This window comes from Gorilla gorilla, chromosome 21 (assembly GCF_029281585.2).
Source record: "Gorilla gorilla gorilla isolate KB3781 chromosome 21, NHGRI_mGorGor1-v2.1_pri, whole genome shotgun sequence".
Classification (NCBI taxonomy): Eukaryota; Metazoa; Chordata; class Mammalia; order Primates; family Hominidae; genus Gorilla; species Gorilla gorilla.
The window spans coordinates 72,275,199-72,299,146 of NC_073245.2; the positions used below are offsets into that span (position 1 = coordinate 72,275,199).

Here is a 23,948-nt window from a genome sequence, read left to right on the forward strand (position 1 = left end):
GTGTGCAGGTGACAGACGCCAACGACCCACCAGCCTTTCACCCCCAGAGCTTCATTGTCAGTAAAGAGGAGGGCGCCAGGCCTGGGACCCTGTTGGGAACTTTTAATGCCATGGATCCAGACAGCCAGATAAGGTGAGAAGAGAGGGCCAAGAAGGGCAGTTGTTTAAGTGGAAATGGCCACATAACCAAGAGGGCTCCTGTTAGAAAACCAGCTCCTTGGACGTGTTCACGAGGTTGCCTCAGTCTCCATGATGAGAATACAAGAAGCCACACTGCATGACCATTGACCTGAGTTAAATGTCGTCTTCTATCCATAGGTTTTTCTGACCCCAGCAGAAGAACTCACTTGTTGGTTTTCCTTTGCATTTTCCATGTGTTCCTTTTGTATTCTTTCCTTTGTGTTAGAATAATCCGTTACATTTTTCTATCTCCCCCCTCTGTACCAGAAGTTATAAACCAGTACCTCTCTTGCTTCTGGGCAAGAAAAGCGGGGGTTTTTTTTTGTAAATTGTGGTAAAATATACATAAAATTTACCATTTTATCCATTTGTAAGGGTACGGGTCAGTGGCATTAAGTGCATTCAAAACGTTGTGCACCATCACCTCCATCCATCTCCGGAACTCTTTTCATCTGGCAAAACAGAAACTCTGTCTCCATTAACCACTCATTTCCCCTTCTCCGGCCCCTGGCCTCCACCATTTGACTCTTTGTCTCTCTGAGTTTGATGACTCCAGGTCATCAAAGCAGAATCATACAACATTTGTCTTTAGGTGACTGGCTTATTTCACTTTGCATAATGTCCTCAAAGTTCATACATGTTTAGCATGTATCAGAATGTCCTTCCTTCTGATGCTGAGTATGCATATGTGGTATTGACACATTTTTGTTTACCCACTCATCCATCGATGGGCACTTGGGTGGCATATGGCCTGAATCTCTTGATGTTCTTGAAGAAATGAAAGAAATTGGCATTTTTGGGTCTGTGTTCCATGAGACCATGATCATGGGGACAGAAAGGGGTCATGAGTCATGCCCCTTCTCTCTCCAGGCTGAGCTCAGCAGTTGGCCCCAGACCCCATTCCACCAGCTTCACTCATTTCTCGTGCTTACTTGGCCTCGGTCCACACTTCAGTGTGAGATTCCTCCCCTTACAGCAACACTTCTCAACTTATCTGTTGGGAATGGCTAGATTTTTTTAAAATTTACAATTCATTATGGAGTGATAAGTTTGCAAAATACAATGAAATTGAATTACTAGAAACATTTTCATGCACTAGGTGGACACAACAATGCTGACGACTCTAAGGGCTTCTCAACACTTGCTCTTCATTTTTGCAGTTATCTCATTGTGAGCAGCCAACCAACAGCTCACAGACCCCTTCTGATGCACAGTGGTGCACCTTGAGTTAGCAAGGCTCTTAAGAAGTAGCTGTCAAACTATAGTGTGTATCAGTCTCTGGGGGAACTTGTTAAAATGCAGATTGCTGGGCCCCACCCCTACAATTTCTTTTCTTTTTTTTTTTTCTTTTTTTTGAGGTGGAGTTTCTCTCTTTCACCCACGCTGGAGTGCAGCGGCATAATCTTGACTCACTGCAACCTCCACCTCCCAGGTTCTTGTGATTCTCCTGCCTCAGCCTCCTGAGTAGCTGGGACTACCAGCACATGCTGCCACGTCTGGCTAATTTTTGTATTTTTAGTAGAGACGGGGTTTTGCCATGTTGGCCAGGCTGGTTTCCAACCCACCCATAGAATTTGACTGAGAGGTCTGGGGCCAGGACTGAGATTTGCATTTCTAAGAAGCTCCCAAGGATGCCTGTGATGCTGGCTGGGGATCCCTTTGGGCACCACCAACGGGAGCCTTTCCTAATTCGTTGCTGTGTTCCTGTCTCTTGAGGATGGTTGGCTCATACGTAGGTCTCAGTAAATGTTTGGACTGTGCTGAAATCAAGAACTAACAGTCCATCATTTTAGCCTCAATATGGCTTTGTCCGGGAGGCAGGATGAGTGTCTTTTGTGACAGGGTGGAGGCATGATCTGGGTTGGGGGCAGCTTTGGTTTCCTCTAGTTCTGCTTCATCTGCATTAGCTGAGGGAGCTGCCTTTTGGCCTGAGATAATCCACAGAGGAACTCTGAGTTTCTTCCCCTCGTTTGTAAACATTGCAAAATCACAGTGCTTCTAAGGAACTTCTGGAACTTTCCCTAAGAGGTGAAGCAGTGCACGAAAAGCTTCAATCCCTTTAAAAACTGTGACCCACGCAACATGAGAGAGGGATCCTTGCTGACCCTTTGAAAAACATTTGCCCAGAAGATGAAGGAAAAGCATAAGGAGAAACTGCCCCTCTCCGCACCTTTCTCGGACCTGCACTTTTTGTTGTTGTTTGCCTGAGTCCAGGAGGTTCCTGCTGCGGTGCGCTCAGCAGGTAGCTGGGGTTGGCAACCTGGCAAGGTTGCAAAGGATGCAATCCAATGGCTGACAGGTCTCAGGAATCCTGGAGGGCTTGGCGTGGCCCACCCCTTACAGTGGTGTCAGGTTCACATAGGTGAGGGGGATGTAGAAGACCACTTTGAGGAATAGGGTTACCCAACTGTGAACTGCCAGGGCTCTGCTGCAAAGGGAACACACCAGGGGTAAAGTCCTAGGTTACTGTTGCAAGGGCAGGTTGGTTTTTCACACTAAGCTAACATCATCTACAGGCCACTGAAGATGAGTTCCTTTCCAGGATGAAACATCTCCCCAAGGCAGACAAAACTATGTTCAGTCCAACAAGGAGGGGGACGCTTGGTCTTCCGGTGAATGTCGATTCCACAGACCTAGGAGCGTCTTTAGGCTGTCCTCCCTGTGCTTCCATTCCTTTCGCGAATTAAACACTCTCATAGTTTAATTGCTCTTAGAATTTCTCAAATTACTTGTGGTAGAAATAGTGTTTCTATGACATATTTTGTTTTTTTATGCAACTTTTTTATATTTTAATGTAAGTTTTTAATTTTAAAAATTGCTGTCCGTTTTCCGTGGAGCCAATTGACCGAGAATCCCCTCATGTAAATAACAGTTTTTATATAATCATCGTTCACGCTGTTGATGATGGTGAGTGTTTACCCAAAATTGGAAAAATAAAATGCTCATTCTTGCTTCCTGCGGGAAAATAACCCTGGTGAACGTCTTTCAGCACAGCAGAGAAAAGGATAAAATAAACCTTGTTATCACTCTGCATCCATGCTGGTGATTATTTTTGGTAATAATTCTTGAAATGGTAAACAAGGGACCAATACCATCGAAAGAGGGCAGTATTCATTCAGAATAGACAATTAAACCAGCAAGGAGGCTCCAATCAAACCCAGCATCTTTTTCATCTGTTCATGAGCTAACTCTTTAGCTCTTTGGCAAAGCCAATGATGTGTGATAAATATTTAGCACAGCTTCCCTGTGCTTGGGATGGCATACGAGCTCAGGTAAATGGGACTGTAAGGGACACATTTGTCATAAACCAGAATGGGTGGTTTTATAAGCCAGTTTCAGCATTTTTCTCTGCACTCTCCTAAGGCTGAAACTTTAAACATACCAAAAAAAGCTGAAGAAATAACAATGTTCAAATAACTTTAAAATTGTATCTAAGAAAGTCTGTGAACTAAAACCCGAGCTCCAAGTGATATATCACTATACGTTCCACTCTGTAATTAACTAGTGGAATGTTGGCCGGGGGGAAATGGAGATATGAAACACGTGTTCCTAATCAGCATTAAGGGATGAGAAAAAGTGGGGCCAGTGTTTCAGGGTTCCGTCATTCTTATGGATGATTTTATGATTGGTGCTTTTTTTTCCCTTTATTTTTTGCTTTTTGTATTTCAAAAGCTTTTGGGGTACAAGTGGTTTTTGGTTACGTAGATGAATTATGCAGTGGTGAAGTCTAAGATTTTAGTGCACTGGTCACCTGAGTAGAGTACCTTGTATCCAATGTGAGATTTCTTAGCCCTTGGCTCCCTCCTCCCCTGCTTCTGGGTCTCCAGAGTTCATGATATCACTCATGCCTTTGTGTATCCATAGCTTAGCTCCCACTTATAAGTGAGAACATACAGTATTTGATTTTCTATTCCTGAGTTATTCACTTAGAAGAATGGCCTCCAGCTCTATTCAAGTGTCTGCAAAAAAACATGATTTCATTCTTTTTTATGGCTGAGTAGTATTCCATAGTACACATATGCCACATTTTCTTTATCCACTCATTGGTCGATGGGCATTTAGGTTGGCTCCATATATTTGCAGTTATGAAGTGACGATTGCCACTTTTTTTAATTAGAAAAAGTCCTTTTAGATAATTGTAGATTCACTTGCAGTTTTAAGAAATAATCTAGTGGATCCTGAGTATCCTTTGCCAGTTTCCCCCAGGGGCAACACCTTGCAGGACTACAGTGTAACCTTGTAACCAGGACATCAACGCGGAGATGCAGCGCATTTGCCTCCCCTCGGGGACCCCCATGGTGCCCTTCTTTAGTCACACCCATTTTCCTCCACCCCACCCATCCTTGATGCCTGGCACCATTGATTGACCTTTTGTTTTTTTAATGATGCCACATTCTACCTTGTTCTACAAATGATTTGAGGTGGTAAGTGCTTTATTAGCTTACCCAAATATTCTGAATGCTCATAAAAGCAGGAAAACAGATCACGTGCATGCCAGGAGAGCTTATGACTTTGAAAGGGAAACAGTTCCAGTATTTCAGGAATATTTTTTTTCTGAGAGATGGAGAGTGCTTATTCTCCAGGGCTGTGTGTGCACGAGATAAACAACTCCTGAAACTTCCTCCCCATACAAGGCTTCCCACCGCAGACTGCTACAGGGACCCTAATGCTCTTCCTGTCTGACATCAATGACAACGTCCCGACTCTCCGGCCACGTTCCCGCTACATGGAGGTCTGTGAGTCTGCTGTGCATGAGCCCCTCCACATCGAGGCAGAGGATCCGGACCTGGAGCCGTTCTCTGACCCATTTGCATTTGAATTGGACAATACCTGGGGAAATGCAGAGGACACATGGAAGTTGGGGAGAAATTGGGGTGAGTTTTTGTATTGGTCACGGGCAGAGTGGAAAATGCCAGATATCCAATTCAAACAGATTTAGGCAAAAAAGGACTTTATTAGCTTAAAAAACCGGAGAGGTCTGTGTTCTGGCAGAGCTGGCTCTAGGTGCTCAAAGGATATCCCTGGATATCCTTCCCACACATGGTCTGCCTTTCTCTAGGTTCCTTCTTTTTTAGGAAACTCTCCTCATCAGGGGGTAGGAGGCTGCTGGGAGTCCCTGAGATATATCCTTGCATCTGGCAAGAAGGGTGTTTCCAGGGAAGCTCCAGGATTGACGTCACTGTTTGGCCTGGGTCAGCTGCCCTGTCAATCACTGTGGGTGGGACTTGGGAGGGCGGATGTGCTGATTGGCTGGTTCCCAGCCCACACCTGGACCTTGTTGGGATCTGGGCTCACCCTCTCCTGATTCATACTGAGAATTCAGGAAGTGTGGGCTTCCCTAAAGAAACACTGGGGCACTGTTACCAGAAGATGAACATGCTGAGCAGGTTAAAAGCAACTGGCATCCACTGTTAACACTCTCCTCTGTGCCTCTAGCCGTGGCGTCTGTAGACTGTGGCACGGTTTCAGCTGAAACTGTGTGCTCAAGTTTGTAGTTCTCAGACCTGGAGTGTGTGGTAAAGCACTTCGCCTTGTCCAAAGAGAGGTCTGGTCTTTGTCCTTGGGGTCTGAGTGATCTCTATTGGGGTATCATGTCTGACACCAGTGTCTCTTTACCTGGGGTGTCTTGGGCTGAGCCGGATAGGGGCAATGTGATTTACACTGGGGACTTCTGGTCACATAGTATCAGTCTATTACCAGAGAGGCTGGAGACTGAGGCCGCCCACCTGGGAGGCCCACCAGGTTGCCTGACCAAGCCCCAGGAGGACACTGGAGCCTGAGGCTCAGGTGAACGTCCCTGACTGCTGCATCCCATGTGTGCTGTCCCTCATTGATGCTGACCTGGCTTCTCAGGAGAGGATGATGAGAAGCTCTGCTACTGGTGCTTTTCTGGACTCTGCCTTAGGTGCCTTTTTCCTTGTGTGATTTACATCTGTATCTTTTCCCTGTAAAAAACGGCACCATCACTGTAACAACTTTCAGTGTGTTCTGTGAGTCTTTCTAGAGAATTGTTGAACCTGAGGGTGGTCTTAGGAATCCGTGAACTTGCAGTTGGTGTCAGAAGTGAGGGTACCCTTGAGGACCCCTCCCTCTAACTCTGCAGTTGGCTTACTTTCATACAGAGCTTGGCCCGTGCAGGGCATTCAGTAAGCGTGTGTTGAGCAGATGAGCAGATGAGTGAGTCAATGCATGCCATGTTCTTTTTCCCTTTGCAGGTCAATCAGTTGAACTTTTAACCTTGAGAAGCCTGCCACATGGTAATTACTTGGTGCCACTCTTCATTGGAGACAAACAGGGACTTTCCCAGAAGCAAACTGTCCGTGTAAGGATCTGCCCCTGTGCCAGTGGGCTCACGTGTGTGGAGCATGCAGATGCAGAAGTGGGGCTTCTTGTGGGGGCCCTGTTCCCTGTCTGTGCAGCCTTTGTGGCTCTGGCAGGTCAGTGGTCTGTAGGGGTGTCCTGGGACTGTGGCTCCTCTACCCAGGCAATAGGCCAGGGGTAAGGGGCTTGCTGGGGTAGGAGACAGCGGTGGCAGGATTGGTGGAATGGCTTTGAGAATGACTTCTGGGTGTACTCAGGCTCCTAGATGCAGATCAGAGGTTGCCATGCTGGCCAGGCAAGATCCCTGGCCAGCAAAAGCAGCTTCTACTCACAATGGAATCCACTGGTAAATATAGTCAAGGAGTGGCCCTTTGTTTGTAATAACCATGGAGACAGCAATGTACAGATATTCAGGCTCCTGGACTTGGCAAGGCTAATAAGAAAGCAGCTTTTCCAAGAAACAATACAATATTACTGGCCAGATAGTATTATTGATTAATTCAACAAACAGTTATGTAGCATCTACTTGTACCCTGGAACTGTGCTAAACTTTATAGCTACACAGATGACTAAGACGCAATTTGGCCTTGCCAGTTCATGACTGAGTTGTACATGAACAGAACAAGATCCTCATGAAACCTCTGATATGGGTGAGCTTGTCTAATCTGTTTCTCCCCTTTGTCTTATAACAGTGGCTCTGCTTTTTCTGTTGCGATGCTATTTTGTGCTTGAACCTAAGAGGCATGGATGCTCTGTATCCAATGATGAAGGCCACCAAACACTGGTCATGTATAATGCGGAGAGCAAAGCCACTTCAGCCCAGGTAGTGGAATGTCATGCTTTGTGTCTTATGGCAAGGAATTCACTAATACACAGACATATAGCATGTATTTTTTCACCCATTGTACCACCTCTTAATTCTTCACTCTTACCCGTGTTTCAGTAGCAAGTGGGAAAAAATTCTTGCAAATACTATCTAACTCAGATAAATGAATTTATTCTTTTAGATCAGTGGTTCTCAACCATGAGCAATTTTGCCCCATAGGAGATATTCATCAATGCCTGGAGACAGTTTTGATGGTCACAGTTAGGAGTGCTACTGGCATCTAGTGGGTTGAGGTCAGAGATGCTGCTAAACAGCCTACAACATACAAGACAGCCTCTACCACAGAGAATTATCTGCCCCAGTTTCCTAAGTGCTGAGTTTGAGAAACTGTGCTTAGGGAAATAGCGATTTTTATTAAGTAGACGTTCCCTAAATGGGATTGTGTTAGGCTCACTAGTTAAATGAGTCTGAGCTGGCTTCTTGGCCATGGCTTTCAGTAGATCATGGCAGAACCTGCTCTTCTACCATTGTCCGGCAGAGGCCAACCAGAAAGCTCACTGCCCTTGGAGGTACAAGGCCTAGGCTCTGTTTCTGCCTTTGCATCTCATTAGCTTCATCATTTAACCCTACATCCTCATCTGTGAACTGGGATGATAAAGTCAAATTCTTAGATAGGTTGTGGATCAAAGAGGATGCCTATGAAGGCACCTAACACAAGGCAGAGCCATATAAAGTAATTGGCCAATGGTCACTGGTTTTTCAAACTGGCTGCTTCTGAAATGGGCCCTACATTATCTTAGTCATCCTTGCAGCAACCCTGGGCTGGGGTTAGACAGACAAAGAGATGAAAGCATTGTGAGCTCTCCTGTTTGTCTTCATCTAGAATTAAGTGGTTGATTTAGAAAATGAACGCAAAAGAAATGTCAAAAGGAAACACACACAGAGGATTCGGTCACCCCATCTTACACCTCCACCAATGTTTTTTTCCTGGAAGGGAGAGACTTATTGAATGAAGTCAAACATTTAGGGGAAAGATATTCCAATGAACTTGATATGATGCTCATGTAATTAGAGAGTTTCTCAAAAATATTTGATTGAAGAAGCTGGTGCTCGCCCAAGGCTCCCAGGGTTCTTTGCATTTTGTCTTCCCTGCAGCATGAAGGAGGGAAGGGAGCAGCCACTTAGGCTCCTCTGGCAGGTACATGCCTGTGCACCCTCCTGTGAGCCCTTCCTAGGTGGGGAAACAGGAGCAAGGTCCAAACTCTCCAGATTGTGAAGTCCCCTGGAAGGAATCTCCGCATCCCAAATGTGAGAGCAGCAGCAAACTTGATTTGTTGTGTAATTTTAAGAAGAAAACCATCTGGACAAACAGCAGTCTTTGTGTAACAGTACAATTTCTTGCCTTGGACAGTTCCAGTGGCTCAGAGGCTCAACCATGAAGGGAAACAGAAATGGTTCCCAGTCCCAGGAGCTGTGCCTCAGTCTCCTCCTTGGAGGGAGAGAGTGAAAGCTGCTGAGCTTGGAGGAGACTGGCGGGAATGTCACACTCCCTGAGCACTGGTTCAGATTGTAGCTGAGATGGAAGGGACAGTGGGGACGCCCTGGTTACCCTTCTTTCCCAGCAGCTTTGTGATTGTCTCTTGGAAAAGAGGAAGCAGCTATGGAAGCAGTGTGGGTGGAAAGGAACCTTGGCCCTTGTGATGCTAAGACCAGGAGGGTTGGAGGGGGCTTAATGACATGGTGGCACTGGTCAAAGACCAGCTATGCCAGAGGGACAAGAGAACCTCATGCCGGGCAAGGGGCTCTGTTCTCTTCTTGTACCAACAAATCTTTCTCTTGTTTCCCATTCACAGCTAAAGGCACATCTCCATTCCTGCTTCAGTATCTTAGGGCTCTGAGAAGTGGAATTCAACAGACCTGGGTGTAGATTCCAAATCTGTGATTGATCAGTTACATAATCTAACTGAATCTGACTTTCATATATAAAGTGAGCTTGATAGTCTTCTGTCTCTTAAGTTTTTTGGACTCTAATCAAATAACACATGTAAAATTTTCAGCACTAACAGTCATGCAATAAAGGGTGGCTGCCAATATTAGCATTATTAGCAGTAATTACTGATTATATCTCTGTAACCTTGGTAAATAAGGCCATCTCTAGGTGCACTTATCCCTCTGTCCATCTTACATGAATATACCAGCCTACATTGCACATCCACTCACCAGGAACATTCTGTGCTCTTGGGAAAACTCCATGCAAGATATCGTCACTAGCTGCACACATGTTGTCACATTCTACTACTAAACTATAGGGATGCCATCTGATGGTGATGATCTACAGAAACGCATAGATGCCTTCCCTGCATGTGGGGAAGCTAATGAGCCCTTGGCCAACAGAAATCCAGCACCCATCAACCTGAGTCCCTCAGTGAACATATATGTTGGGTGATAAATGAATGGGACAATGCACAGAATACCATGCAATGCTGGTGACCCCAAGAGCCATCACCATGAGCCCTAGAAAAAGACAAGCTTTTCAATTCTGAGAGCTCCTGAAATGAGCCTTTTACCATCAGTTTACATGGAACCCTGAACCACGAGAAGCTCAACCTCCCAGCGAGCAATTACAAAAGGCAAACAGAAATAACATTCTTTTCCCACATAAGTCATCCAGATTTACAGGAAAGGTGTATTTTTTACAGTCTGGACTTCTTCTGTGATGGCATAGATACAATGTGTTTTGGAGAAAATGTCATTCCTTTCCTTCTGTTTTTATTTCTGCTATCTGTGATTTCAGCCCTTGTCATATTTCTTTCTCTGTGTTCTACAGACATGGTCAGATGTTGAAGGCCAGAGGCCGGCTCTGCTCATCTGCACAGCTGCAGCAGGACCCACGCAGGGAGTTAAGGTAACATGCCCCTTACTTGCTTCTGGATTTCAGAGAAGTGAGTTTCCTGATGGTTTCCCTGACAAGGAACACCTGGGATGCTCCTCCCAGTGCCACATCCAGGGAGGTTCTTCTTCAAGTCAGCAACCCCAGCCCCTACTTGCAAAGCCCCATGGTTCCCTTAGCCTAAAACACCCTTGCCTTTCAGTGGCCAAGTTCTTTCATCTTTGCTGCGGTGTCAGATGACCCTGTGCTTCCAAATATCACTGTGTCCAGTGCCATATGGTGATTTTTTGCCATATGCATATGGCACTTGGACTAGTGTATTTCTTAAGACACTTTTTTCTTAAAATGGGCTTGTGTCCACATTAAGTACATTTATTTAAGTAGGAAATTTTATATTTCAACTGTAAATGAAAACAGTTTTACTTGTATAAAGAGCAGGCAAGTGTGAAGATAGCCATGAAAGAAGTAGGGCACAATGGCTGGGTGGACGATGTCACTGCCAAAGGCCCGGGGCCCCTCTGCAAGGAAGGCAGAGCATGGAAGCCAGGCTAGCACCAGAGTGACACTTCCTCCTGGATGTCATTAGGGTGTGGAAACAGAATTAGAAAGGGAATAATTTTCTCACCGTGCAAATCAGTGTTATTTAAAATTGTTTCCCAAGTAGCTAAATCTTCCATTCTATAACTAGTAGGTGTCCCCTACTTTGAAAACAAAGTTGACCCAGGATTGCCATAAATGAGCATGTGCCTGGACAGGGCAGTGAGCAGGGCTGGGTCCACCATGCATTCTGACCACTAATCTGTGCTCCTGGGGGAAGGGCTGCCCTTTACTAGTTCCTACAAACTTGCCTCCTGGGCTGGCGAGAGCTCTCTCTTTCCTTCCTCTGAGCCGGTCTGCAAACTTCTAGAGGCCTAGGTGTTGCCCTGAGGGGCACACTATGCACTTTGCATGCCTCATCTCATTGAATTTTCACCAGAACCCATAGGGGCGTGTGTGTGGTGGGGGCAATCTTGCTTCCCTATTTTACAGGGGAGGGAACCAAAGCCTCCACCTTCTAGGTTTTGGTGTATCTCTGGGTTCCTTTCAGTGTCCTGCGAATATTGTAGTAAGTACATCTCTGGTGACTGCTTAAGTAAACTGCCATTCACACACTTTCTCTAAGTGAAGCCGTCACTTATGATTTATGGGGTAACCTGATACTTTAAAATCTGCTGAATAGCGTGAAATAGCGTCAATGAGACCATTGTCAAGGTCCATTGCCTGCTTTATTTTCTTTGAAATTTAACTTCATTATAGAAGGGTCACTATTAAAGTAACAGAAACCCAAAGCAGAAAATGCCCACAATCCCATCCCTGAATCTAAACAGTTTCACCTGTGAGTGTCACCTTCTAGATGTCACCTGCGCGTCTATGCAGTTTTCAGGTGTCTGTGTCATGGAAAGAGCATTCACGTCTTCATGTTCAAACCTCCTCCTGCCATGCGATTCCGTTGTGCCTGCCCTTTTATCCCTGCGTTCCCTGCCTCTCTTCATTTTCCTTTCCCCCCCCCACCGCGCCCTCCCTCTCATCGTGTTAATTTGTGTTTGCCTGTGAATATATGAGCAAGGGGAGGTGGTGAGAGGTCACGCATGCCCACTTTGTTTCCAGCTGGAGAGAAATCCATTCTCTTTTGAGTAAATCAGCATTTTCCCTCTAGGATCTCGAGGAAGTGCCTCCATCTGCAGCGAGTAGGTCAGCCCAAGCACGCTGTGCTCTGGGGAGCTGGGTGAGTTCCGGAAGGTTGCTCCCTGCTACGGCCATCTCACTAGTGACTAACAGGTGGTCCCCCTGAGAGAGGGCCGTTGTAGAAGATTCGGTGATACTGTCAGAAAAAGGCACATAGTCAATGAAAAGCTGAGAAGCTGGGCTTTTTCCACCCAACTCTATTTCCATCTATAGAACTAGGTATTATTATTGGTGATGGCTGCTGTTTTTAGAGTTGTTTGATAATCCTGATCAAATATGACACTTTTTAGAACATCCACAAATAGATACATTTTCTCATGTCCTTCTAAGGGCACCAGAGATAATCTATAAAGTTAAAAGCACAGCACTTTGGCCCTGACTAAATTCCAGCCCAGTGACTGCATGCTTCCAGCGAAAGGGAGGCCTGACTTCCCATCTGTGTTGTGTCTTCTTGTACTCTACATACACATTCCAGAACTATTGCTTTGTGAAATGACTTTTTCTGAAATAATTTTAGACTAACTAGAAGTTGCAAAAATAGTTTGGAGAGTTCTTGGGGGTCCCCCAAATATACCATCTTATGTAACCCTACTCCATGATCAAATCAGAAAATGGGCTTTGGCACAACACTGTGAGTACAGTTCTCAATCACAGACCTTATTTGGACCTCACCAGTTTGACTAGCCATTATTTAACAAAAATGTACTTTTCTGATATACAATTAAAAGAGGTGTTCAGGGCCTAAAGAGCCATAGAATCATATCCAATTTTTATGAGGGAAAGCTTCTAAAATAAATTCAAGATCTCTATAATTTCATATCTTTGCACAGGCAGTATCTGAGCAAAGATGAAAACATGATGTTCTTCTTTGCACAAAGATGATGCCACAAATCCATCACTGAAGGGCTCCCGCATGGATGAATGTTGGGTTCCATGTCCGTGCAGCTGATCCTTCTGGTCCTGTTCGGGCCAGCTGCATGGACATGGAACCCACACCATGGCACAGGGCCTCCCACTCTAAAGAACCCCTGCTTGGTTTAATATTCTACTGTCACCATCTTGAAATTCTTAATTTTTGAACAAAGGGCCCCCAACTTTCATCTTGCACTGAGCCCTGAGAGTTGTGCCGCTAGGCCTGGGTCCTAGGAGTGGATGTGTGTCATTTGTTTGTATTCAGGGCATGGCCATGGCACAAAGGAAATCTTACTGGGTGTTAATGGACCCAAGATAGAGCTTGCAAATCTAATATTCTCATGTTCCTTCTTCACAAAGCAACTGTGAAACTTGTTCATGAATTTCTGCTATGAATATCTACACTCTTTAGAATTACTATACCTTTAGTACAAAAATGAAAGGCAATATGACTGCAAGAATTTCTAGTTATGTATTTGCATCCTTTGGTAATTTATTTGAAATCAGTAAATATTTCATCTTTCTTTAAGGGTTATGGCAAGCCCTTTGAGCCAAGAGGTGTGAAAAACATACACTCCTGTAAGTACAGATGTAGGTGTTACCATGAACAAATTTACCTTATTGTTCTGCCTAAAAGCTGTGCAAATCCCTGAAAATTGGAAATTTGGAAGGAAAGAGGTGATGAAAAAAATATGCCCAACATCCAAGCAAACTGAAGGAGAAGCGAATGTGAAGAGAGGTTGGAAGTAGTTAAGGCACATTTATCCCGTGACTCGAGGGCATAAGAGCTTTTCAGTCCCTGGCAAATTTCTTTTGCTGTTGAGTTGCTAAGACCTCAATCATAGGCTGAGTTTTCTGCTGTGCTTTGTCACAGACCTATAGAAATTTTGAGCTAAGGGGGTCTTAGACATCATCTAGTCAATTTTTTTTTCTAAATATGTTTTGCAGCAGAATTCTTCTTTTCAAATGAGATCCTACAAATAACTCCATTGTAAATAAAACATCTAAGTACTAATTTTGTATGCATTGACATTAATGACATATACCTATTACCAAAATAGCCAATAAAAATAATGATTCTGATGTAAACAGAAGGAAGTTGAATGTTGTGGATATAGTTTGCAAAATTATGTTAACTTAACACCTAATTCATTGCCTCACATTATTATAAACTGGTTTTTAAAGTATCAAGAAAATTTTGATATATACCAACAAGCAGTTTCAAATCTTAATGGTTTTTGAATAGCTCAGTTTACAATGTTAGGATTCTCTTTGATTAATGAAACATGGGACAAAAAGCTTCATTTGAGTTTCATAAAAGCTAATTAACATGGCATCCCAAATTTACATGTTGGTGTGGGAGACTAAAAAAGATGTAAACCACTTTCTGTTATATTATAAAAATAATATTCAATATTATTATTGAAATAATTTGTAAATAATGAAAATAAAATTCCAATACTCTAGCTGAAGTATCTTTGAGGAGTCGTAGGCCCTGGGGATAGAGTTAAACCAGTGGCTAAGTCCACAGAAGCCCAGAGAGGAGAGATAGTGCTCTCTCAGCCACAGTGCAGCCATACATAGTGTGGGGTTAGGACCTGAAGCTGGCTTGAGGCAAAATCACCCCAAGTCTACCTCGGGAAGGAGCCAGGCTGGAAACTGACATGGCGTCTTCCTCTGGCCCTGGATGAGCCCCATGCTTGGTCAGTGAGCATCTGGTGCAAGGGTACTTTGTACATAGCCCACATCTTAAGGATCCTCCTCTGAGAGGCCCCTGGGGCTAAACAGACTGAGGGCACAGCATCTCCAGTCAAGTGCTCCCAGCACTGGGAACCAGGCAGCAGGGTCCCTAGGGCTGCTTGTAGTGGTCCACACCTTGCCACTTTGGCTAAGTATGTTTGGTTCAGCTTACCTTGGTATGATGTGGCTTCACTATGTGTACACACATGTGTATATGTACAGTCATGTCTGGCTTAATGATGGGGATACGTTCTGAGAAATGTGTTGTTAGGTGATTTTATCACTGTGTAAACTTCATAAAGTGTTTTACACAAACCTAAATGGTGTAGCCTACTACACACCTAGACCTCTTGGTGTAGCCTGTTGCTTCTAGGCTACAAACCCGTACAGCATGTGACTGTACTGAATACTGTAGGCGATTGGAACACAATAGTGTTTGTGTATCTACCTACACAGGCTGGGGCGCCGTGGCTCACGCCTGTAATCCCAGCACTTTGGGAGGCCGAGGCAGGCGTATCACGAGGTCAGGAGATAGAGACCATCCTGGCTAACATGGTGAAACCCCGTCTTTACTAAAAATACAAAAAATTAACTGGACGTGGTGGCGGGCGCCTGTAGTCCCAGCTACTCGGGAGGCTGAGGCAGGAGAATGGCGTGAACCTGGGAGGCGGAGCTTGCGGTGAGCCGAGATCGCACCACTGCACTCCAGCCTGGGTGACAGAGCGAGACTCCATCTCAAAAAAAAAAAAAAAAAAAAGAAAGAAAAGAAAAAAACACCTACACATAGAAAAGGTACAGTAAAAATACAGCATTACAGTCTTATGGGACCAAATTTATATATACGGCCTGTCATTGAAATGTTATGCCGTGCATAACTGTATGTATGCATGTGTATATAGATAGATATGTGTATTCAGTTGACCCTTGAACAGCAGGAGTTTGAACTGTGTGGGTGCACTTATATGTGGGTTTTCTTCTGCCTCTGCCACCCCCGAGACAGCAAGACCAACCCTTCTTCTCCCTCCTCCTCTTCATTCTACTCAGAGAGAAGACAATGAAGATGAAGACCTTTATGATAATCCACTTCTACTTAATGAATAGTGAATATATTTTCCTTAATGACATTTTCTTTCTTCTAGCTTACTTTATTATAATATAGTATATAATACATATGACATACAAAATGTGCATTAATTGACTATTTATATTATTGGAAAAGCTTCCAGTCAACAGTAGAGTGTTAGTTGAGTTTTGGGGGAATCAAAAGTTATAGGCATGTTTTCAACTATGCAGGGTTAGCACCCCTAACCCTCACATTGTTCAAGGGTCAACTGTATATGTATATGTCTATCTGTCTATATGTATATGTATAGAAGCATGTACATGTACAGAGGCATGAGTATGCATATATGAACATGTGTATATGTTTGTCTGTATATGTGCATGTGTGTATATGTATGTATGTATGTGTGTGTATATATAGCCTCATGGACATACATAATTGCCCCAGGCTTTATCATATTTTACATATGTCTTCTGGAACCCAATAAGTATCCCTAAACCCAGGTATGATCAGAAGTCATCTCAGCCATAAAGGCCACCAGTGATTAAAAACACAAATCGTATGTCACTCTCAAATTTAAGACTTCCTGATGGCTTCCCATTGCACCTGGGATAAAGTCTACAACCTTATGACCTTAAGGGGATCCTCCCTTCAGGGCTGCTTTGCAGAACCCAGCCTAAGACAGACCTATGTCTTTAATGTCCTGTGAGACCCACTATCATGTGGCCTTTGCTCACGTATGGCTTCAACTTGCTCTGAGCCTCCCCCCACCTCCCTAACCATCCCAGCACCCCACCTCTTTGGGCTCCAGCCACAGAACACGCCAAGTTCCCTCCCTGCTTAGGGCCTGTGCTGTTTCTTCTCATTGGAATTCCCTTCTGTTCCATGGCCCTACAACTTCCTCCTCCTAAGAACTCCCTGCTCTCAACTGGGTGAGATCCCCTCTTAAACCTTCCCTTGGTGATCAGTCTTACATTTACCACCACTCTTGGGTGCTTGCCTTGCACCTGCGTGAGGTGGACAGTGAGGCCCCGGGTGCTTTGCTTGCCTCCAGGCCAGCCTGACTCACATGATTTAGTGGTGGGATTTGTGGGCCCCCAGATAGCCACTCCTTCCAGTAGATGCCAAGCCTGTTTCCTACCACTGTACCCTCTGCCCTGAGATAGCACAGAGACCCAGATCCACAGACATGGGCCAGTTGAGCAGGTGACTGCCAGCAGCCCATCATGGGAAACAATGGGCAAGGTTTAGAGGAAGAGAAGCCAAAATGAGTGAGGAGGGGCAGTGTAGTTGAGGGGGTGCAAGGTATGAGTGAGGCTGTCAGCAGGAACAACCCTCCTCGCCGGGCTCACTTGGGTTCCTTCCTCACTGAAAGTTTGTTTCAGCCCAGGCATTGGAAAGTCTAGCCATGAGAGCTTGCAGGGCCTCCCTCTCTCCCCCAACACAAAGAGAGGAAACGTGAGCAAACTGCCCTGGGCCTGGCTCTTCACCTCCAAGAGAACTGTGCTCAGTGTGCCCCATCTATGCTGGGGCCACTGACACAGGGGTTGGGGGTAGGACAAGGGCTCTGCTGTGGTATGAAACTCTACTGGTTTGCTTGCAGGCTTACCCAGCTGCCACAAGGCACAGACAACTCCTGGCTCCGGTGGAAAGAAGGATGGCAGAGACATTGAATCAGGTAGGGAGAGCTCCCCTTGTCCTGTGCACTGGCTATGGGTTCTGCATCCCCACTGTGCTCCAGGCTTGATTTGGGGACACTTCTTCCTAAATCACTGCATTAGTCAGCTAAGGCTGCCATAATAAAATACCATAGCCTGACTGGTGGCTTAAATAACAGAAATGTATTGCCTCATGTTTCTGCAGGCTAGAAGTCCAAGGTCAGGGTTCCAGCATGGTTGGGTTCTGGTGAGAGCTCTCTTGCTAGCTGGCAGATGGCCACTTTCCCGCCGTGTCCTCACATGGGATGGAGAGAGAGATACCAAGCTCCCTGGTATCTCTTCTTATTAGGGAACTAATTCCATCATGAGGACTCTACCCTCATGAGCTCATCTAAACCTAATTGTCTCCCAAAGGCTCCATCTTCAAATGCCATCACATTGGGGTTAGGGCCTGAACATATGGATTTGGAGAGGGAACACAATTAAGTCCATAGCAATCACTTTCATGGAAATCCTCCATCCAGTGCTGCTTTGCAGAACCCAACTGAAGACAGAATTGACACAGCACAGGCAAGCCCCAAAACTGGGGATTAGCCCAGGAGGGTTTTGGGAAATAATTCAAAGGTGAGGTGGAGGTGTTAGACAGCAGTCTTCTATTCAACATTACTGCTCCTTGCAAGGCAGGGCTAACTCATAGGCAGTATACTCAGAGTCGGAAATGTATGGGCTGTTGGCAACTGTATTTATACCCACTAAAACCCACTTTCAATTACATGCAAATTAAGTAGCAGGTTGATGCAAACGGAGGGGCTGGTTATTTAGAACTTTCTAGGAGAGCGGTGATAACTTCTGGGTCACTGCCATGGCATTTGTAAGCTGTCCTGGCACTGGTGTGAGTCTCTTGCACCAGTGAGCAATGAGGGCATCCAGGGTTCACTTTCGTCTCATCTGCTGGTTTCTGCTGTTTTTTTTTTTTTTTTTTAACTTCATCCCATCTGGACCAGATCCTGTTTTGGTCAGCAGGGTTGTGACCAGAAAACAAGACCTGCTGGCCTCCTACCTCAGAATGAAGGGTCTTTTCCTGCAAAATTGTGAAAGATGTAGTTTGACTGCGCTGAAGGGGTCTATTGTGTGAGATTCTGATTTCAGGTACATCCTGAAAGGTCCATCAACACAGCCACTGTGTACTCCTGGGAAGATTAGAAAGCAGCTTGGGAGCTGGGCAAACCCATGGGCAGGTTTACATGGATAGGGCAGAGCCAGTCCACATGCTCGTGTCATGGAGGCTCTGCATGCCCCCTGCTTGGGGAAGGAGGTACCAAGAAGCTGCCCAGGCCATTCTGACTCTAAGCAGCTCCTCCTGTTGCAGGGCAGTGGGAACTCAGGCCTGTGGAATGATAAGCACAAAGGAAGACATAAATGTAGACAGTCTCTGTCAGGCTAGACTTATTTTTTTGGCAAACACGTGTATAATACTCACTTTGTTGTAGACTCTGTTCTGAGGACTTGAAAGATGTTAACTCTTAGTCTGCACATCAGCCTATTGGGGGAGGTGCTGTCATATGCCTTTTTATAACATGTGGAAACCCAGGAACAAAGAAGTTGGGTAATGTGTCCAAGGTCACAGCCACAGAAAGCAGTAGATTTGGGGCTCAAATACAGGCAACTGGGCTCCAGGGTCTAGGCACTTAGGGGGCTCATTAAAAAGCAGCAATCCCCAGTACCAACTCTGTGGACCCGGCTGTAGTGGGTCTGGGGTGCGCATCTGAGCCTCTGACTTGAGGTCCTGGGATCCTGTTTTGTGAAACCCATTGGTGAGCCTGGACGTCTCCTGCTGTGGTTGTCAGAGTGGATGACAGACAGGGCTGTGAACACTGTGGCCTGAGGAAGTGAGCCCAGACTGTGTCTGGATGTAGAGTCACTGCCTGGGGTCTCCCCAGTGTTTCGTCCTCTGGTTCCTGTCACAGTCCCCAGGTGGGAGCTCCAGCTCTGTGCCCCAGTGACAGCCCCAAAGGTGCTGTAGGCTTGGCCCCTTCTCACTCCCACTCCTTAGCCCTGCAGAATGGGTGCTGCCTGGCACCTGCTTCAAGAGAACACAGACATCTTCTACAGGCCTAGAAGCTTTGCCTAAAAGCAGGCAAGCCAGGCTCCTGCAGAAGGGGGCTGTGTACCCACAGACTCAGGGCTGCAGGGCCCTTCCCCAGGCCCTGACTGCTGGTGAGGAAGATGAAGGATGAGCTGCGGGGAAATTTCCGTGTGTCTCTCCCGAGCCGACTGTAACCTCCCTGAGGGCCAGGCTGTGTCATTACTGGTGCACGACACAGGCGTCACTGAAGAACCAATGAAAGAACCATTTTCACTATAACCCAATGTGGTAGATGAATCCAAAAATGGAGGCTCAGACAAGTTGCTCCAATGGTAAAGGCATGAGGGACAGAGCCAGAAATGGGGCACAGAGTGGCCGACTACAGACGGGCCCACCTGATCATTAAGCAGGGTCAGGGAAGGGTCCTCTCTGAGCCTTAATTTCTCATCTACAAAGGAGAGTTGGGGCAGCTCTGCTACACTCTCGGATGAAGCTCTGTGCAGACCAGATCATGTCTCTACAGAAAACGTAGCATGTGGTGATCATCACGTAGTATCCAGCTTACCCATTTTCACATTTGCGCACACACACGTGAACGCATGCACATGCACACACACCGCTCATGCCAAGTGGACTGTGTGGACAGTATCGCAGGTCCTGCCTGGCTGAGCAGGAGAGGGACGTGTTCCAGCCGCGGGCCCCCCTCCTCCCTCTGCGGGGCAGGGAGGCAGCTTTATTCAATGGAAGCTCGAAGCTCTGCTTGGTGGTGTGAGAGGAGGGAACACCAGATTAGAGGGCCCTGCTCTTTCCTTGTGAGCCCTCTAACTTGGATGGCGGTGTATGATGAATTATTGATCTGATGAGGCCTCCAAAGTTGCTGAATCAGGGTGCAGACATCCGCTGCTCTGCTGTCAGCCTGGGGGTTTTGAAGTTGAATCCACCCAGCACAGCCCCCACTGCAGATTCTGTTTTGCTCTGCACACACCAGGTCCGTCGCTAATTATCTATTCAGCTTCACTGCAAGGACGTGAACAGACTCCTAACACGTAGGCCAGAGCTTGTGTATCTGCTGGTTTTGCTGTAAAAACTTTCTTTCCTCCCCCTGCCCCCAGCTCCCCCATGCCATATGGTCAGACAGTGACCGCAGTCCCTGAGTAAGCAGACCCGGTCAATGGGCCAGACGTGCAGGGTGAGCATTCCCGCGCTTCTAGTGGGCACCAAGCCTGACACAGCAGTAGACTGGCGCGGGGAGACAGCATTTCCCACTAAACAAGGGCCCAGGCAGGGCTCCTGAGAACCAGAGGAAGCTGGAGACAGCTTGTTGCAGTCACTGGGCAGGGCGGGGCGGGGGGCATAGTTAAGAGCTTGGAAGCCCAGGGGTCCCATCAGAATGGGGACACGCATGGGGTCCCTGGGGCCCCAGAGCTGCCCTTTCCGGGCCCTCCCCACCTCCCACCTTGGGCTTGAGCCCCAGGATTCTGACTGTTTTCATGCCCTACATGAGCTCACCCTCTCAGAATTACTATCAGCAGTGACGGATTAGACAGGCTCCTACTAAACCCATTCCTGCCAAGGTCTGTAGAACTGGCTCTGGGTTCAGATAGCACCCTCTAGAGGTATTAGAAGGTAAATAGGCTAAAGTCCCTCTCCCCTCCCCTCCCCTCCCCTCCCCTCCCCTCCCCTCCCCTCCCCTCCCCTATTTATTGAATCACTCAGGCCAGGAAAGTCTTCACAGAGAGATGACTTGGGTCCTGAATGCTGAGCTGGAGTTTGCTGGGTTGGAGATTGGCAGAGGAGGGCTGTCTAGGGTTCTAGGCAGGCAGGAATGAGCAGATATGAAGCCTAGGAAATGTTTCTGGGGTTTGTGCAGAGGGTGGACCTAAGGCAGGAGAGGTTGGGGAGAGGAGGAGATGGTGAGAAGAGGGCTGTTTGGAGGGAGAAAGCCATGGCAACCCCACAGCAGGGTGGCTTAATGCGCAGAGCAGGCACCTCTGGCTCACGTCACACATCAGGGTGGGTGTCGAGCTGGAGCCTGCCCAGGGTCCTCCCACCCTGTGGCTCTGCCACCACTCAGAACTGGAAATGGGGCTGGAGGACAGAGAAAGAACAGAGGCTCTTGGGGAGGTTTTCATGGCCAGGTACGTGTCCCTGACATCCCTATTTCATCAGTCACGTAGCCACATCTAGCAGAGAGGCAGGAAATGTGATCTTGCCGGGTGACCAGAAGAACAAGAAATGAGTTTAGTGAACTTGCCACTCTCGCCCCAATGAGTGGAGATAGGGACCTATCCTCAGGCATTGGCCATGGGGCTGGAGGAGAGGGGACAGAACTAGAAATATCGCCGAGCATTTGAGAGGATGGGGCAGGGGAGAGTTGGCGATGACTCTAGGTTTCAAGGTTGAGCAGCTGGGCGGTAGGGGATGTCCTGACTTAAGTCAGGCTAGAATTTCATGAACTTTGGTCATTCTGTCACTACTGTCACATTTGTGTTTAACCCACTCACTATGATGTGTTTAATGCATTTATGTAAATCAGCTCACATGTTAATTAGCTTTTGGCTTTACAATCAGCTAGTGTGAAATCATGGAGTTGGTGTGCTTGTTATTATGTTTTGAAATATACGATAAAATGGCCATTCACTCAAATAAATATGTGTTCTGTTACCACCGAAATCATCTAATGCTGCAGGGGTCAGTGAACTTCCTATAAAGGGCCAGATAGTAAATCCTGTAGGATTTGAAGGCCAGTTCCCACAGCTCAGCCCTGCCATTGTTCCGTGAAAGCAGCCACAGATGATACACAAATAAACGGTCTTGGCCGTGCTCCAGTAGAACTTAATTTACAACAGGTGGTGTGCTGGATTATCCCCTGGGTTGTAGCCGGCTAGCCCCTGTAACAGGGGGTGTGCACTGCACTTGGCGAGCATTGAGGGAGGGGACGTGGGAGGAGGAGATGCAGGTTATGGGCAAAACCACAGTGGTTTCCAGGATGTTGAGTCTGAGGTCTCTGTGGATGTCCTTATGGAGCTGTCTGGTTGGAATTCTGGCTCTGGATGTGACCGTAGGGAGTGTCACAGACAGAGATGGTGACGGGGACATCACATTGGTTAGGGATGGATGAAGCCATGGCCTGAGCGTGAATGGGGAGACTGGAGGGCAGTGGTTTGAGGAGCCACGTGGGTGAGAAAGGGGTGGCAGGAGGTGGTGGCCGCCCTTTCTTGCAGGGAGGCTGTGAAGTATGAGCAGATTGAAGGATAGACCTGAGCACATTTGTGGGTCGGGAGAAAGGAGCCCACAGCAAGAGGCCAGGTAAAGATGAAGAGAGAGGGGACGGTTGTCCAAACGAGGGTCGAGGGGTCGTGGAAGGGGAGGTGTCCAGGGCACAAGACAGGGAATGGTGAGCCTCAAGGAATGAATCTGCAAGAGGGTGGGAGCAGGTGGGAGGTCCTCCTGGGGGCTCCTGTCATACTCCTGGGGCGGCCACCACTGTGTCACAGTTCCCTCTCAGACTGTAAGGTGGGATGTCTCCCCTCAGCATGGCTGCCACTTCTGGAACTGTACGAACTCCTGTGTCAGCTGAGGACACGGGGCCTGAGTGCTGTTACTACTGCATTGAGGTGTTCCTCGAATCAAACCTAGAGAAATGAGCTGGGTATGGAAGCACATGGCATTTACCTTCTCTTTCCCCCACTTTTCCCCAGAAACTCCATGTTGCCAATGTGCTGGAAGATGACCCCGGCTACCTACCTCACGTCTACAGCGAGGAAGGGGAGTGTGGAGGGGCCCCATCCCTCAGCTCTCTGGCCAGCTTGGAACAGGAGCTGCCACCTGATTTGCTGGACTCTTTGGGTTCAAAAGCGACTCCGTTTGAGGAAATATATTCAGAGTCAGGTGTTCCTTCCTAAAAAAATGTATATTTTGGAGAATTGAAATAATTCATGGAAGGGAATCACTGTTCAGGGATTTTTCCCCTTTGCTCTTCTTTTCCCTACTTAAAAGAAAAATTACCTTCTAGTCCTAGGATGAGGACACACTATTAGTTTGAATTAAATGCTTTGATATTCTCAGATCAGCCATCTTGAACCAAAGCAAAACCACAAGTTACGCTTTCTTAAAATTTGATTTGTCATATTTTCTAGAGAAACTTGAATTTAATTGTGTTATTCTTAGCTTCCACTGGCAGCCTAGCTTTGAGGGTAAATGAAAATATAACCCATAGATTACCCAGCCACTTGGGAACAGCAGGTAGTACTGAAGAAAAATAAAAATAGATTTTGAAAACGTTACTTACATTTCTATGATTATGATTCTGCTTCCATTTAAGGGAAAACTTAGGTAAATAGAGAAATTTTTTCTATAACATTTGTAGTCAGTATTTTAAGTGATTTTTAAAAAATAAGTATTGGTCCCTGTTCACTTTTTGATTAGATAAATAGATAAAATATGTTATCTTGAGAAAAATGATTATGCTGAAAGCTTTATAAACAGTATACTCTTTAAAAAATGAAGAGCTGACATAATTTAACTTGTATGTAATATGTAAGTAA

The 23,948-nt window shown here is 46.3% G+C and overlaps 1 protein-coding gene across 4 annotated transcripts; it reads left to right on the top strand.

Moving 5' to 3' along the window:
• Positions 1 to 8: 8 nt before the first annotated feature.
• LOC101149047 (cadherin-like protein 26) lies at positions 9 to 23,687 on the top strand. Of its 4 annotated transcripts, XM_055372875.2 has the most exons (10): positions 2,939 to 3,087; positions 4,815 to 5,054; positions 6,396 to 6,617; positions 7,194 to 7,324; positions 10,155 to 10,232; positions 11,914 to 11,982; positions 13,385 to 13,433; positions 16,502 to 16,506; positions 17,261 to 17,335; positions 23,103 to 23,687. In XM_055372875.2, the coding sequence occupies exons 2-10, from the start codon at positions 4,847 to 4,849 to the stop codon at positions 23,304 to 23,306; spliced, it is 1,041 nt and encodes a 346-aa protein (XP_055228850.2). In that variant the 5' UTR covers positions 2,939 to 3,087; positions 4,815 to 4,846; the 3' UTR covers positions 23,307 to 23,687. The 4 variants fall into 4 exon arrangements, with proteins under 4 accessions (XP_063558462.1, XP_055228850.2, XP_063558461.1 ...); XM_063702392.1 differs by lacking the exons at positions 2,939 to 3,087; positions 11,914 to 11,982; positions 13,385 to 13,433; positions 16,502 to 16,506 and adding an exon at positions 9 to 133; XM_063702391.1 differs by lacking the exons at positions 11,914 to 11,982; positions 13,385 to 13,433; positions 16,502 to 16,506.
• Positions 23,688 to 23,948: the final 261 nt, after the last annotated feature.

Bases quoted from the DNA above. Each gene is read 5' to 3' on its own strand.
- LOC101149047 (XM_055372875.2), top strand. From the start codon at position 4,847: ATGCTCTTCCTGTCTGACATCAATGACAACGTCCCGACTCTCCGGCCA. The intron at 6,618-7,193 runs GTCAGTGGTCTG...GTCTTATAACAG, and splicing joins AGCCTTTGTGGCTCTGGCAG to TGGCTCTGCTTTTTCTGTTG. The intron at 7,325-10,154 runs GTAGTGGAATGT...TGTGTTCTACAG, and splicing joins GCAAAGCCACTTCAGCCCAG to ACATGGTCAGATGTTGAAGG.